This window comes from Trifolium pratense, linkage group LG3 (genome assembly GCF_020283565.1).
Source record: "Trifolium pratense cultivar HEN17-A07 linkage group LG3, ARS_RC_1.1, whole genome shotgun sequence".
NCBI lineage: Eukaryota > Viridiplantae > Streptophyta > Magnoliopsida > Fabales > Fabaceae > Trifolium > Trifolium pratense.
The window spans coordinates 53,291,084-53,304,553 of record NC_060061.1 but is presented as its reverse complement, the minus strand read 5'-3'; the positions used below and the strand labels follow the sequence as shown (position 1 = coordinate 53,304,553).

The 13,470-nt window shown below is 32.6% G+C and overlaps 2 protein-coding genes across 2 annotated transcripts; both read left to right on the top strand.

Annotated features, from left to right (window-relative positions):
* The first annotated feature begins 1,604 nt into the window (after positions 1–1,604).
* On the top strand, positions 1,605–5,296 carry LOC123917568 (WPP domain-interacting protein 2-like). The gene is made up of 3 exons (XM_045969327.1): positions 1,605–1,768; positions 1,961–3,003; positions 4,300–5,296. Exons 2-3 carry the CDS (start codon positions 1,989–1,991, stop codon positions 5,040–5,042), a joined length of 1,758 nt encoding a protein of 585 aa, XP_045825283.1. The 5' UTR covers positions 1,605–1,768; positions 1,961–1,988; the 3' UTR covers positions 5,043–5,296.
* A 6,184-nt stretch (positions 5,297–11,480) lies between these two features.
* On the top strand, positions 11,481–13,371 carry LOC123917567 (berberine bridge enzyme-like 22). Its single transcript, XM_045969326.1, has 2 exons — positions 11,481–12,027; positions 12,182–13,371. Exons 1-2 carry the CDS (start codon positions 11,520–11,522, stop codon positions 13,261–13,263), a joined length of 1,590 nt encoding a protein of 529 aa, XP_045825282.1. The 5' UTR covers positions 11,481–11,519; the 3' UTR covers positions 13,264–13,371.
* Positions 13,372–13,470: the final 99 nt, after the last annotated feature.

Below are 13,470 nucleotides of genomic sequence, written 5' to 3'. Positions count from 1 at the left end.
CTAAACTCTTTCAAATTCAAACTAAAATTAAAACTAACAATTGAATATTGAAAATAACAATTTTTTTAAAAAAAATTTAGAAGTTAAAATCATATAAATTGAATATTGAAAACGAAATTTTTTAAACATTATGTAATGTAGATATTATAAAACAGAAACATACTAATTAAATTAAAAAAAAGATAAAATCTCTATAAAAAAATGATGAAATATATACACAATGTGTCTGTAAAACCTAACTTAACCAATAATGTCAAAATTGTTATGCGAGACACTTTCACAGTTTCATTCAATGTTAAAATTCGTAATCTTGATGTATATGTATATTTTAGTGATGTTTTTCACACCATGTCTAACAGAAAAACATAGTAAGTACAAAATGAACTATTCTTTTGCTTTTTACTAATGAAATGAAAAAGGTATTGAAATTAATTTTTCAGCTGGTTATTATAACAATAATTGAATTGAATGCACCTTGCATTTAATTAATTTATTTTTTGTTTAATTAATTTAGTTAAATTTATATTCCATTGAATTCTTGTGAGTTTAATTTAGTTGATAGAAAATTATGAACACTTTACTTAATGTAAACAAATAAAAATGAACACTTTATTTATTCATTTAGATGGAATGCTAGTCATTATACTATTTGACCAAAAAATTATTCACCCATTAAAATGAAGAAATAAAAATCTCGAGTTCGATTATAAAAAAAAACTCAAGCTCAAAATCCGATTATCTGTATATATATAATAGGATGTACTCTATCTAACGTTAGTTGATCTAGTGGTGCTTGACTTAGTAAAGAGGAACATAGTTCGATCCTCGCAACTGTGATCAGGAGGAAGCTGAAACCACGTGATGTCAGAACTAACCCTCGAAATAAATTATGCGGTTCAGTGGATCGGATACCGAGAAAAAAAAAACATGAACTATAACTGTGTGTATAAAAAGTAGAGATGGCAGAAAAACCCAAACCCGTGAGACCCACCCGAACCCAAACTCAAGTCAACGGGCGAAACCCGAATTGACTGGGTTTGGGTGACACCCGAAAATATGGGTGTGGGTTTGGTATCACTCAAACCCACACCCGAAACCCATACACCCACCCGAAACATGTTAAAATTACCTAAATACCCCCACATATATATATAAGTGTAAAAGTAAAATTAGGTTTTTCACAAACCACAAACCAAAATTGTGTTTGAATTTTGCTTGAAAGTTGGAAGAACTTAATTTTGGTTTAGTTGTAATTTAATTTCTTGAAAGACTATTTTATAATTTTAAATTCCCTTGTAATTTTAAACCTATGTTTTTGCTAAGTGATTGACAATATGTTTAAATTCCATTGTTTTTGCTTAAATTTACCTTGTTTTGCTTAAATTTGCAAAGTAGTACAAAATGTGTTGTGGGTTTAGGTTTGGGTGTAAAAAACCCGAACCCAATGGGTGTGGGCGTGGGTGTAGTTTTGCCACCCGAACAGATTTGGGTTTGAGTTTGGGTTTGGGTGTTGATTTCGGGTGTGGGTTTGGTATCATTCAAACCCGCACCCGTGGGCGCCCATTGCCATCCCTAATAAAAAGGTCTATGAATTAATGTATTTTATATTTTTTTTGGTACAACAACAATTTATTTATTTGGTAAGTATAGTATTATTTTATTTCTATTATTTTTTCGCATGGTTCTTTGTCAGCCTATAAAATCGCAAATCCATCAAAATCCCAAATTTTAGGGTTTCGATGTCCAATCCAAAGCTTCATTTATTAAGGTGATTTACATTAATTCATAGAAGATCTTCTTCTTTTTCTCTCTCATTCGATTTTTTTTTTTAATTATTACGCATTTATTTTTTTATTTTTTTTTTAATATTTGAAAATTTTGAAGTGGATTTTCATTTGATTTGTTGCTTGAAGCTCAATTAATTTGATCCATCTTAATTGTTTTCGATTTCTGTTCTCAGATTTAGCTAAAAAAGTTGAAATTTGAATATGGATTTGGGAACTGAATCGGTGGAAGAGAATGAAGTGAATCACGGTGATGCAAATGAAAATGGAACAAATGGTGAAGGTTCTGTTTCTGGTGAGAAATTAGGGTTTGAATTTGATGGGAATTTTGGTGTTAAACCGGATCAAGAGGGGATTTTTGGTGAATTGGGTAGTGAGGAAGCTGTGAATTCCAAAGGGGCACCGAGAAAAGGGGTTGGGTTGAAGAAATGGAAGAGAATTAAGAGGAATGTTGTTAGGGATCATAATTCGAGTGCCGATGATTCGAGTAAAGTGTTGAAGAGGGGTTTGTCTGGCTCTGGAAATGCCAATTTGAGTGAAAACATGCGCGGTGTTAAGGAAAAAAATGATGGATCTTCGAACGCGTTTGGTAATGTAGTGTTTTCTGATGGGCATATGATCCGGGGTTCTAGTTCGGATTCTAGATATGCAGTTGGATCTGGTTTTGTTGTTGGGACTGATTCTGAGAATAGTGAGGATCGGAGTAGCAAGTCTTCCACGGCAGCTAGTGAGCCGAAGGTTAGACACGAGAAAAGCCGTGGTAGTAGGAATTCGAATTCAAAGAATTTGGTTAACTCAGCTCTAAAGGTTCAGCAAGGAAAGGGACAAATTGAGAGCTCTACGAAACATGGAGGTGGTGGAAGAGTTATAATTGAGAAGGAAAATTCTATTTCGAGTTTGGAATCAGATTCAAGATCCAACTATAAGCAAGGTGTTTCTGCGGTTACTAGTAATGGAAAACATAGTGGTAACCCCCACATTTATGATGGAGGAAACGATGGTGAAGCTCACACCAATGAACATTTTTCTGAGGGAGATGAAGGTGGTTATGGCAATGAAAATGGTGAAGATGAAGATCTTCTACCGGAGAATTCAGCGGCGAATCTGTCTTGGGATGCTCCTGAAGAAAAAAGTGAGAACAACCAATCTACGAGCTCTGAAGATCCTTTAATTGAGTCTATCAGGAGCCTTCAGGCTGTTCAGGAGGCACTTGAAGAAGGTTTGTACCGTCATATTGTGATATTCTTTAATTTTAACGGAAACACTTTATATAATGCCTCTTGCCAATTTGTGATTGAGATTGTTATATCGTTGGTGTTATAATCCTTGAGAAAATTTATGGAACATGTCTTATCAGCTTTTTGTTGAGCATTGGATTTTTCATCATGATTCAATTCAACTGTCAATAAAATTCCATGAACTATCCGAATATGTAGTTGATCTGGCTTGAACTCCATAACTGTTTAAACCTTCATATTTTTTGTCATGTTAAGCTAAACCATGCATTTGGCTCTGTTTAATCGGTTTGGTTTGGTTCCTTTTGCATTAAGTTGCTGCTTGAAAGATAACAAAATAATGTTTTCACTTGACTGGAAGTTGCAAATTTTGGGTATAATTCTAACATTCTGATTTAAAATATTTCACTGATACTTTATACATATACCTAATTAATGATGGACTACTTTTTCCTCACCGATACTTTATATAGTTACCTTAACATAATTCTTCACACTTTGTTGTTTCTTATTTTCAACTAAATTTCTTTATTATTTTAGAATCTTAAATTATGATGATCTACAAGTCTACTGTAGTCTCGCTTGTAAGCATTCTCGATGACCGGATTAATCAAGTGATCCAACAATATTTGATTTGAAACCGGTGTCCTGCATATGTAGATCTGTGCTGGGTGATTAATAGAATGCTAAACCTAAAATAACCCCTTTGAAAAATTTCTCCAGCAATTTAATACTCTACATGAAATGTTAAATGTCGTAAATTTTAAGATTGGTGTAACTGTTGCATTTTGCATATTTGTTGAGAATAGATTGTACTCTTTTTTTTTTTTCTATAAGCAGAATAGGTTGTACTTAACCTCAAGAGGTCAATCTGGCCATATTTGATTTTTAAAATCACGCATTGGCTGACGGGGAGATAGAGGGGGATGTCAATCTTATGATTGAAGTAAGATGGTTGAAAATTGAAATGTAACAATGTTTCATGGAAGTATTGAACTGAATGTTGGGCAGTGAAACAATAGGAAACAATGATGGGAAATAGGTTATTGACTTTTGAAATGACTTTCTCTGATTCTATTTGCCTAGCTTGTCTGGATTATTACTTACTGAAACTGCATATCCTATTTTCCACTTATTCTCATCTTAATTTATGGTTTACTGGATATCTAATTTGAGTTAGTCTGTTAATATGCTGAAGTTGTTATCTGAGGTTCCTTCTTTTCTGGAATCGAGTATGGAATGCGCCATTCCTGATAACCATTTTGTGTGTGCTCTTGCAGAACTCCAGAAATTCAGGGAGATTGATACCGAAGTTGTCTCACCAGACGACGACACAGCTAAATGTAGCAGTGCATCTGCTGGTATCACTGCTGTTGATCTTGAACTTCATAAGTCGGGTTTATCCGGTCATTCTAGCGCAGAAGAAAATAAACAAGGCACTTCAAATCCCTTGGAGTTTCAGATATTGAACTTGACACAACATGTAAACCTTTTGGAAAGTAAGCTGGAGGAGTTACAAGGTGTGCTTGCCGTAAAGGATTCAAGGATTGTTGAACTTGAAACAGTCTTGAGTAGTGGTAAATTTCCTAAAGAAGAATCTGCTAACACCGTAGGTTTATCGGAGGAAGAACATAGAGAAGTACAGTACGAGGTAGAGGTGCTTTTTAGGCAGAAGATTGAAGCTGAGGTTGAATACCTAGCTATCACAAAGGTGATGCAGAACTTGAAAGTTGGGGCAGATTTACAACTTAAGTTATTGGAAGAACAAGAGAAACTGTCTGAAAATCAAGAGCATGTTCTCAACAAGCTCGTAGGTGCGGAGAGTAGGGCTTCAGTGCTGAAGAACAAAGCAGAAGAATTGGAAAAATATGTCGGTGATAGTTTAATAGTTGAGGAATCTTTTACGCTGCAGAAAAGAGTATGTAAGGTGTCAATTTATCTTTTCCTACAGTTCTTTGTGTTAATCCTGTTTTGGTTTCTTGCGTCACAATCCCCCAATTCTGGGGTTGTTGTACCCACATAAGCCTGCAAAAGTAAGATCATTTTGTGTATTCTCAAAAGTTTGTTTTGTTCATCTTCAATGTAAAATTTCCTTGTTATATAAAACTTACCCTCCTTTTTTAGGGTAGGGGGAGAACTTGCACTTTCTCTCCTTTGTCTATTATCATTTTGTGCACAGCCTTAAATAATGTAATTTGAGTTTGGGAAAGACGCATGTTATGTTAGAAATTTATCGGTGAGATTTCAAATAAACGACTTAGACGGATGTTTCCTTTATAGCATGTTTGCATCTAATTTGTGCAAGGTTTTATTGTGTTCCAAAGTTATATGGCCGTGATATTATCGAAAGTTCAAAACTATGAATTCTAGTTATTGAGTAAATATTCAAGTTAATCCATAAAATTGTAGGGTTGTAGTTGTTTGTTTCAACCTAAACTCGCACATTATCAATATTCTAGAATAATTTTTGGAATCGTAAAATGTTAATCAAATTTGTCTTCGTTTAGATCTGCTATCAAATGCATCTTTGACATTACTGGCTTAGTTTCAAATTCATTGTTGATGTTATAAATTTAAAGTCATTGTTAGACCCAAAAAAAAATAAATTAATGTCATTCTAGTCCCTACAAATGTCAATGGAGTCATGGAGAGATGAATTTGATTAACATTTGTCAAATCAAGAGGTCATTTTAGAATATTGATAATATTAGGGCTTGTGTTCTAAAAGTTCAAGAATCAATTTGAGTATTCAAATACACATGATCTTCTACTATTACTCTTCTAGATTCAAGTACGCATTCACCTTTTCTCCCAAAAAAGAGTACACATTTTCTTCCACTGTATCTGTATGCAACCATGAATCATACCAAATGTTGAATTTTATGAACATTCTAAGTGTAAATGAAAATTATAAGCCGCAAACAATATTCATTATGAATGCAACAAAATCAGTCAGTAATACACAAAACATCAATAGATATAATCAAGACGTTGAACTCAAGTGGTTAATGAGTTTCATCTAGGATGGATTGTTTGGAAGAATTCGAGTTCGATTCTTGATCAGAATTTTCTAACCTTGCAGCCAAATTCTAAATTACTAAGACCCCTTTCCTGAAAACCAGATAGCTATGCCAAAAAAAAAAACAATGTCAAAACTAGCCTGCCTATACAAATTTCATTCTCTTTAATTGATATACCATTAAAGTGACAAGGGGTTTATGTATTTACTAATTAACTAATAGTGCTTTTAGTCTACTGAAGAGAAAAATAGGTGTAAGCACAAATGAAAAAACTAATGGAATGTCTCACCATTGTTTTTCAAAAAAGTAAAAGAATAATACATAGAGATTGATAATTCATTTTATATTAGGTCTTTTAGTAAATCTGTCTAAGGTCCCAAAACCTTTAGATTAAGCTTTGTTTTATAAGCAAAATCATTTATAGTTTTGTTTAATTGGGGATGTTTAGGAAAATATATGGGATTTATTTTATAATATAAACACTGTTCTTTAACAATTTTTTTGTAGTATTAACTTTCTGGTTCTCAGAAAAAGATTCCCCGATAATTCAAAGTTCGGCCTCGAGCTGAGTAAAACCTAACCAAAAATTATTCCCACCATAAATGGAATCCGGATTCTTCTGAACAATTCATCTTAGGAGGAGTTCTTTAACAATATTTAAATCCCAATCTAATTTTACGTTTGTGTTTCGATGATTTAATTTAAAATTTCTTGGAATTTCTATTATTTTTTTTTGGATGAATAGAACTCTCTCTATGTATTAACATTGATATAAGTGGTAAAATAATTGAGTCGCTTAAGAAATGGTCAAATGATTGATCACCGACTTTTGTGTATAAAAAAAATTGATTAAAAGGAGAGAATTCACCTTTTGTGTCAAATATGTTTCCCGACAAACTAAATTGCAGCGGAAACTTCATACCTATAATATGACAACTAAAAAAACTATCTATATCAATCTTACTTTTTTTTATGTTTTATTATTCTTCATAGAGCTGTATTATTTAAATATCAAAATACAAACTTGTTATGTAATACTATATCTCTATCATGCAATTTACACACATTTATCTTCTTTATATTACTTGGCCGACTTGATCAACAATTCAACATATGGTTTGTGGATTAGATAATGGGTGAAACACGTACTAATTACTACTTTCAAGCACAGCCGGATTTAGTGGGTTGCCAAAATTGAAAGTTTTATGTGAGCTTGAGGAATGTTTTTCTCTTGCAACTTATGAATTTTTTGCGCCCTCTATTTTTACTTATTTTTTTATTTAAGTAGTAAATGTTACAAAACAAGAAATTTGAGGAAAAAAACACTGCCCGCAACTTAAATAGCGGATAGTATTTGTGAAACTCATAGAACGTTAAAAGAAATTTCTGAACTTGAGTGCCATGCCCATGACAGCTGCTGCACATTCAACAATTTTCCCACTTTCATATGATAATCATAACATGATAATATGAGACTCACAAATAGTCAAATGTAACACATGATATGATACTACTAATTAAGAGTGTAAACATGTACATACATGATAAGAACCACCAAAGTCACGTCGGCAAGATTTAAATTGTGAGATAATTAACTTGTGAAATCATACAATTTTATAAGTTTAGAATTTAGATATTAATTTCAAATTGACTCAGATGTAAACTCCAATTTTAATAAATTCAAAAATGAAATAGAGCTTACTCTAGTAGGCTCCGGGTAAACTCGGTTAATGTTGCTTTTAGTCTAATGCAACATAAATATGAATATGCACTTGGAGTTGATTTATCATTTTCTTACTTGGAACAATCTAGATAGTTGATTTTATTTTAATGTTATGAATGGAACTTAAATTGAATCACTTTATTTGAAATGTGGAAAAGAGAGTGACTGTTACACAAAAAAGTGTTTAAATGAGAGTCTTGCTAGTATTCTTCATTCATATTTAGTTGAAAGAGATCAAAAACGTCAACCATGAACCGTATACACAAACATAAACCCACCACGAACCTTGTGAACGTCAGCGGACCATAGAGAAAGAGGGTTATTTGAGCGGTAGAGTTGACAACAGCCGAAAGGACGTCCATGACCCAACAAGCCGTGAAACCCAAATTCAAGAACATAACACGCGCCATCAAAAGTGAAACATGTTAAGTAATTGACTATGGAGGACACCGACGATTTTTGCAGTGACTCCAAAGGGGGTTTAAATGTGGTGGTGACGCGAAAACACATGCACCATCACTACTAAAGGCTACATTTTGTTGATGTTCGTTTGAATTAAACGAGAGAAAGAATGTTGGTGGGGGCGACAGCTACTATTTTTTGAATTTTATATAGGTAAAGTCAATCTTGAATTTTGAGTTTTGAATATTTAATTTAAATTATTATTTCTACAGGTAGATAGATAACATAACTACAATTAGTTTAATCTATTAATACATGCATAACATTTATTAGAACAATCTATCTATACAATAAAAGATTCAAAACTCAACTATAAAAAAAAGATTGATGTTTGAAACTGGCATTGTTGCTAACTGGCCAGGAGGAACTGGGGGACCTATAAATTATAATCAATCCTTTTAAGAAAAAAAAAATTCTATCTATTAATAATATTATTTTAGACCGTCCACAAATTTTAGCTCAACCGGTAGAAATGACGAAATTGTTAGTGCCGGATGTCATGATTGGGGTTCGAACCCCGGTCACTGACTTTGTCATTTTGTCTATGAACCAAAAATATAATAATATTATATTTTAGACTTTTTATTAATCATAATTAAAATAAGAGTTTAAAGATTACGCACCGTCAGTATAAATTAATTTTACACTAACAACCAATAAGAATGAAACATTCTTCCACATTATATTAAGAAAGTGGGGTTTAGTGGGATGATGTGACGAAAAACATGGTTGGTATTGGTTGACAATGTAAAATTATTTTACATTTTCAGTGCATTTTTTTTTTCTTTTAAAACAATCTTATTTTCATGTTGTGATTATTTATTTTCAATTATCAATTTAAGAGGGTATATAACATAATTTCATTTATTTATTCATGAATAAGAACAACCAGGGGCAGATCTACAGCTAAGTGAATGTGTGCACTTGTACCACCGTTTTCTCACTCCAAACTTCATCAGCTGTCTTTTCATGTTTTTGACTGAATGGTACAGTCTTATGCTTATAACTTAGGCATGGTAATGAGGCGGGACGGTGATAGATTTTGCCCTCCCCAAACCCAAACCCATAAAGTTTGGGTTTCCCCAAACTCATCCCAAATTCGAGCGGGGATAAAAATGATAACCCTAAACCCATACCCAACGGGGATCGGGTATCCCCATCGGGTTTCGGGTATCCCCACTACGCCTCTTTCCACATGAATTTAAATTATATTTTAGTATTTTTTTATTAAAAAAAAATTAAATATCCAAAATTATTTTTTCTCAACAATATTTTTTTAAATAAAGAAAAAAAAAATAGAGAAAATGGTTTGTTTAATACTCAAATTAAAATAAAAAATAAATATATGAACCAAATTTAAGAGATTGTTTAAACGTTTCTAATTTCGAAGAGGTAAAATCTAATTTTTAGTATAAGCGGGGCGGGTTCGGGGTGGGTATCAATGTACCCACTACCCGCCCCAAACCCATCTTTTGAAATCGGGGAAAACCCAAACCCAAACCCAATCAACTCGGGTATTCCCCATCAAAACGAGTATGGTTTGGGTGGATACCCGCGGGTATGAGTTTTATTGTCATGCCTTATAAGCTTGTACATTTTACTTTATATACTTACATTTTATTTGTTTTTTTTCATATACGTGTATATTATGAATAGAGTTGTAGGCTTTTACTTTTTATATAATGTTTTATCTTAACTTTTGTAATTAACTTATTAAATACTTGATGAATTATCCTAAACTTCTCTCAGGCAAAAGTACAAAACTAATAGGCCAACAAATGGTCGGGGTAAATGGAAGTAGCCACTAAACTATAGGGGTGTGTGTGGAACTCGCTAGATTTAATGTATCATAATACATAATTCTTCAACTTTAATTATAAGTAAATTAATATTCACTTTTTAGATTTATTGAATAACTGACAATCTGATATTCCAATCTATGAATATATGCTTATAATTAAGGCCACAAGGAGTAAGTGTTTTTATTTTTGTGTTAGTTCTCGTGTATTTATATATAATAATTATTAATTTTTTTTTTTCGTTGAAAATTTTGCACCCTGACTTAGGGTTCTGGATAACAACCACAAATTTTTGTAAGACAGCAAACAAAGTCAACAACATACGAATATGTAATATGAACCTAACATAACTAATTAAAACAAAAGTTAAATACATATTTTAAGACGGCCAACAACATACAAATATTGTAATATGAACCTAACATGCTAGATATAAAAATGAAAACAGAGGCTGCTGAGGTTATTTAGGGAGCGATTCTTAGTAGTTTAGTATTAGGGTGATTTCGTGCGTTTGATCGGCTAAAAAATAAAGGATTGGACAAGACAACGTTTGATTTTAAGACTATTTCTGATACTGGACAAACTGGGGGTCAAGAGAATTGACAAAAACTGGAATTATTGTCCCCCATAGAACCACAAGACAATTTTTTCCTCTGAACAAGTTGTCTAAAATACTAAAATATATTTTGTCCAACAAACATTGTACAACACAAAGTTTGTTTAATACATAAACATTTGTCATGTGTTGTTCTATCTTGTATGGTTCTGTCAAATACTTATATTTTGCAGATCAAACGAGAGACACCGGTGATGAAAAAAATTTAATATAAAAAAATGTAATCACATTAAAACATCATATATTTATATTTTCTATTGAATTTTTTTACTATTAGTAGTATTTTTATTTTTATTTTATAAATACTATTAGTAGTATATATTTGTATTTCTAAATGTTTTTGATTTAAAATTGTGTCCAACTAAATATACCTTGCTATAAATGCCGAAGTAAAAATGCCAACGACAAAAAACGGTTTTTTTCTTTCTGCTTTGGAAATATCAATGCCACCCCTTCTTTAATTTTTGTGGTGTTTTTGATTTAATATTCCATTTCAACCTTCTCAAGTGAACTAATGTTTGATTTTCTTATTATGTTTTAGTATAAACTTTTCATTATTATTTAGTAGTGATTAATTTTTATAGGAGGACTTAAGATATGCAAAGTATATTCTTTTTTTCCGACCGAAATAAGAATTTTGATCACTTAGTTAAGGGATCTAAAACTACAATTATTTGTATCATTTCATAAGTGAGCAAATATACGTAAAGAAAAAAAAAACCTTAAAGACTTTAGCTCAGTTGGCAGAACATCGTATTACTCTCTCGGTCCTTTTTTTTATAAGGAACACTCTCTCCAAGAATTTGCTTATATATTAGAGATCAGTTGGAGTATGGTTCATCACTCAAAACACCTCAAGCTAGGGAAGAAACACAAAGAGATGGATTATCTTGCAGGGTTTCTGATTCTATCTCTTTCAATCTCTTGTGCAGCTTCTACTTTAGTTGAGAACAGTTTCATGAAGTGCATGTCAAACAGAGTTAGTGATTATTCTAAATCCACTGAAAAAACAGTGTTTATCAAATCATCCTCCTTATTGTATCCAAAAATGTTGGCATCATTGGAACAAAATCCTAGATGGCTGAATTCATCAAGCAAGCCTCTTCTCATTGTTGCACCTTCCCATGAATCAGAAATTCAAGCAGCCATACTATGCAGCAAAGAGATTGGTGTGCATATTAGAGTCAGAAGTGGTGGACATGATTATGAAGGGCTATCTTACAAATCTTACCTTTGTAAGACACCCTTTATCATGATTGATCTCATCAACATCCGTTCGATCGATATTAATCTTTCTGATGAAACAGCTTGGGTTCAGGCTGGTGCAACATTAGGAGAACTTTACTACAAAATTTCCAAAGCAAGTAAAGTTCATGGATTCCCTGCAGGTAATTAGTTTGACTTGTTTGATATTATTTGCTGGCACAAACATTTATGCAACTGTTTGAGAGAACTAATGAAAATAGTTTATATCTCCGATAAAAATAGGTTAAACATAAACACTTATATAATAAGCGCTTAATTAAGTTGTTTTTCCAACAGGAGTATGTCCAAGCGTTGGCGTAGGTGGTCATTTCAGTGGAGGTGGATTTGGTGCCATGGTTAGGAAACATGGTATAGCAGCAGACCAAATTGTTGATGCTTACCTAATAGATGTAAATGGGAAAATTCTTGATAAAAAATCAATGGGAGAAGAAGTTTTTTGGGCTATTAGAGGAGGTAGTGCCACTAGTTTTGGAGTCATTCTTGCATGGAAGGTAAGGTTGGTTAGAGTTCCACATATTGTTACTGTGTTCAATGTTCAAAGAACATTGGAACAAGGAGTAACCAAGTTCATTCATAGGTGGCAATACATAGCAGATAAGTTGCATGAAGATCTTTTCATTAGAGTAGTTGCTCAAAATACTGGTGCAAATTCAAAAACAATTCAAGGCCTATTTAACTCTCTCTTTCTTGGACAAAAAGATAACTTAATCTCTATAATGAATGAGAGTTTTCCTGAATTAGGATTGCAGGCCAAAGACTGCATTGAAATGAGTTGGATTCAATCAGTTTTGTATTTAGCAGGATACAACAAAGATGACCCTATAGAACTCTTGCTGAATAGAACTACAAGTTACAAAAGTCCATTCAAAGCCAAATCTGATTTTGTACAAGAGCCAATACCAGAAACAGGTTTAGAAGGTGTTTGGAAAATGCTTCTAAATGAAGATACATTAGCAATGCTGATAATGGATCCTTTTGGTGGAAAAATGAATGAAATTTCAGAAACTGAAATCCCTTTTCCACACAGAAAAGGAAATTTGTACAACATACAATATTTGGTCAAGTGGGATGACAATAAAAGTGAAGAATCCAACAAGCATATAAAGTGGATGAGAATGCTTTATCAATACATGACTCCTTATGTTTCAAAATCACCAAGAGCTGCATATTACAACTATAGGGATCTTGATTTAGGTAGTAGCAAGAATAGTAATACAAGCTACTCAGAAGCAAGTGTTTGGGGCAACAACTACTTTAAGAGAAACTTTAGGCGCTTGACACACATTAAGACAAACTTTGATCCCCAAAACTTTTTCAGGAATGAGCAGAGCATTCCTGTTCTAAATTCCCTTCCTTGATGTCATTATTAAGAGCATCTAAAACCTTTCTGTAATCTTTTAATATAGCTCTTCTTGGATTAATAACTTCATTAAATGCTTATTATAAGTGCTTATGTATAAGTTAGTTCTACACAGAAGATAAAATAAAGTCAAACAAATTTCATACAAGCTATAAGATGTTTTCACAAGCTATCTTGTAGACATAAGCTGAAAACAGCTTATGCA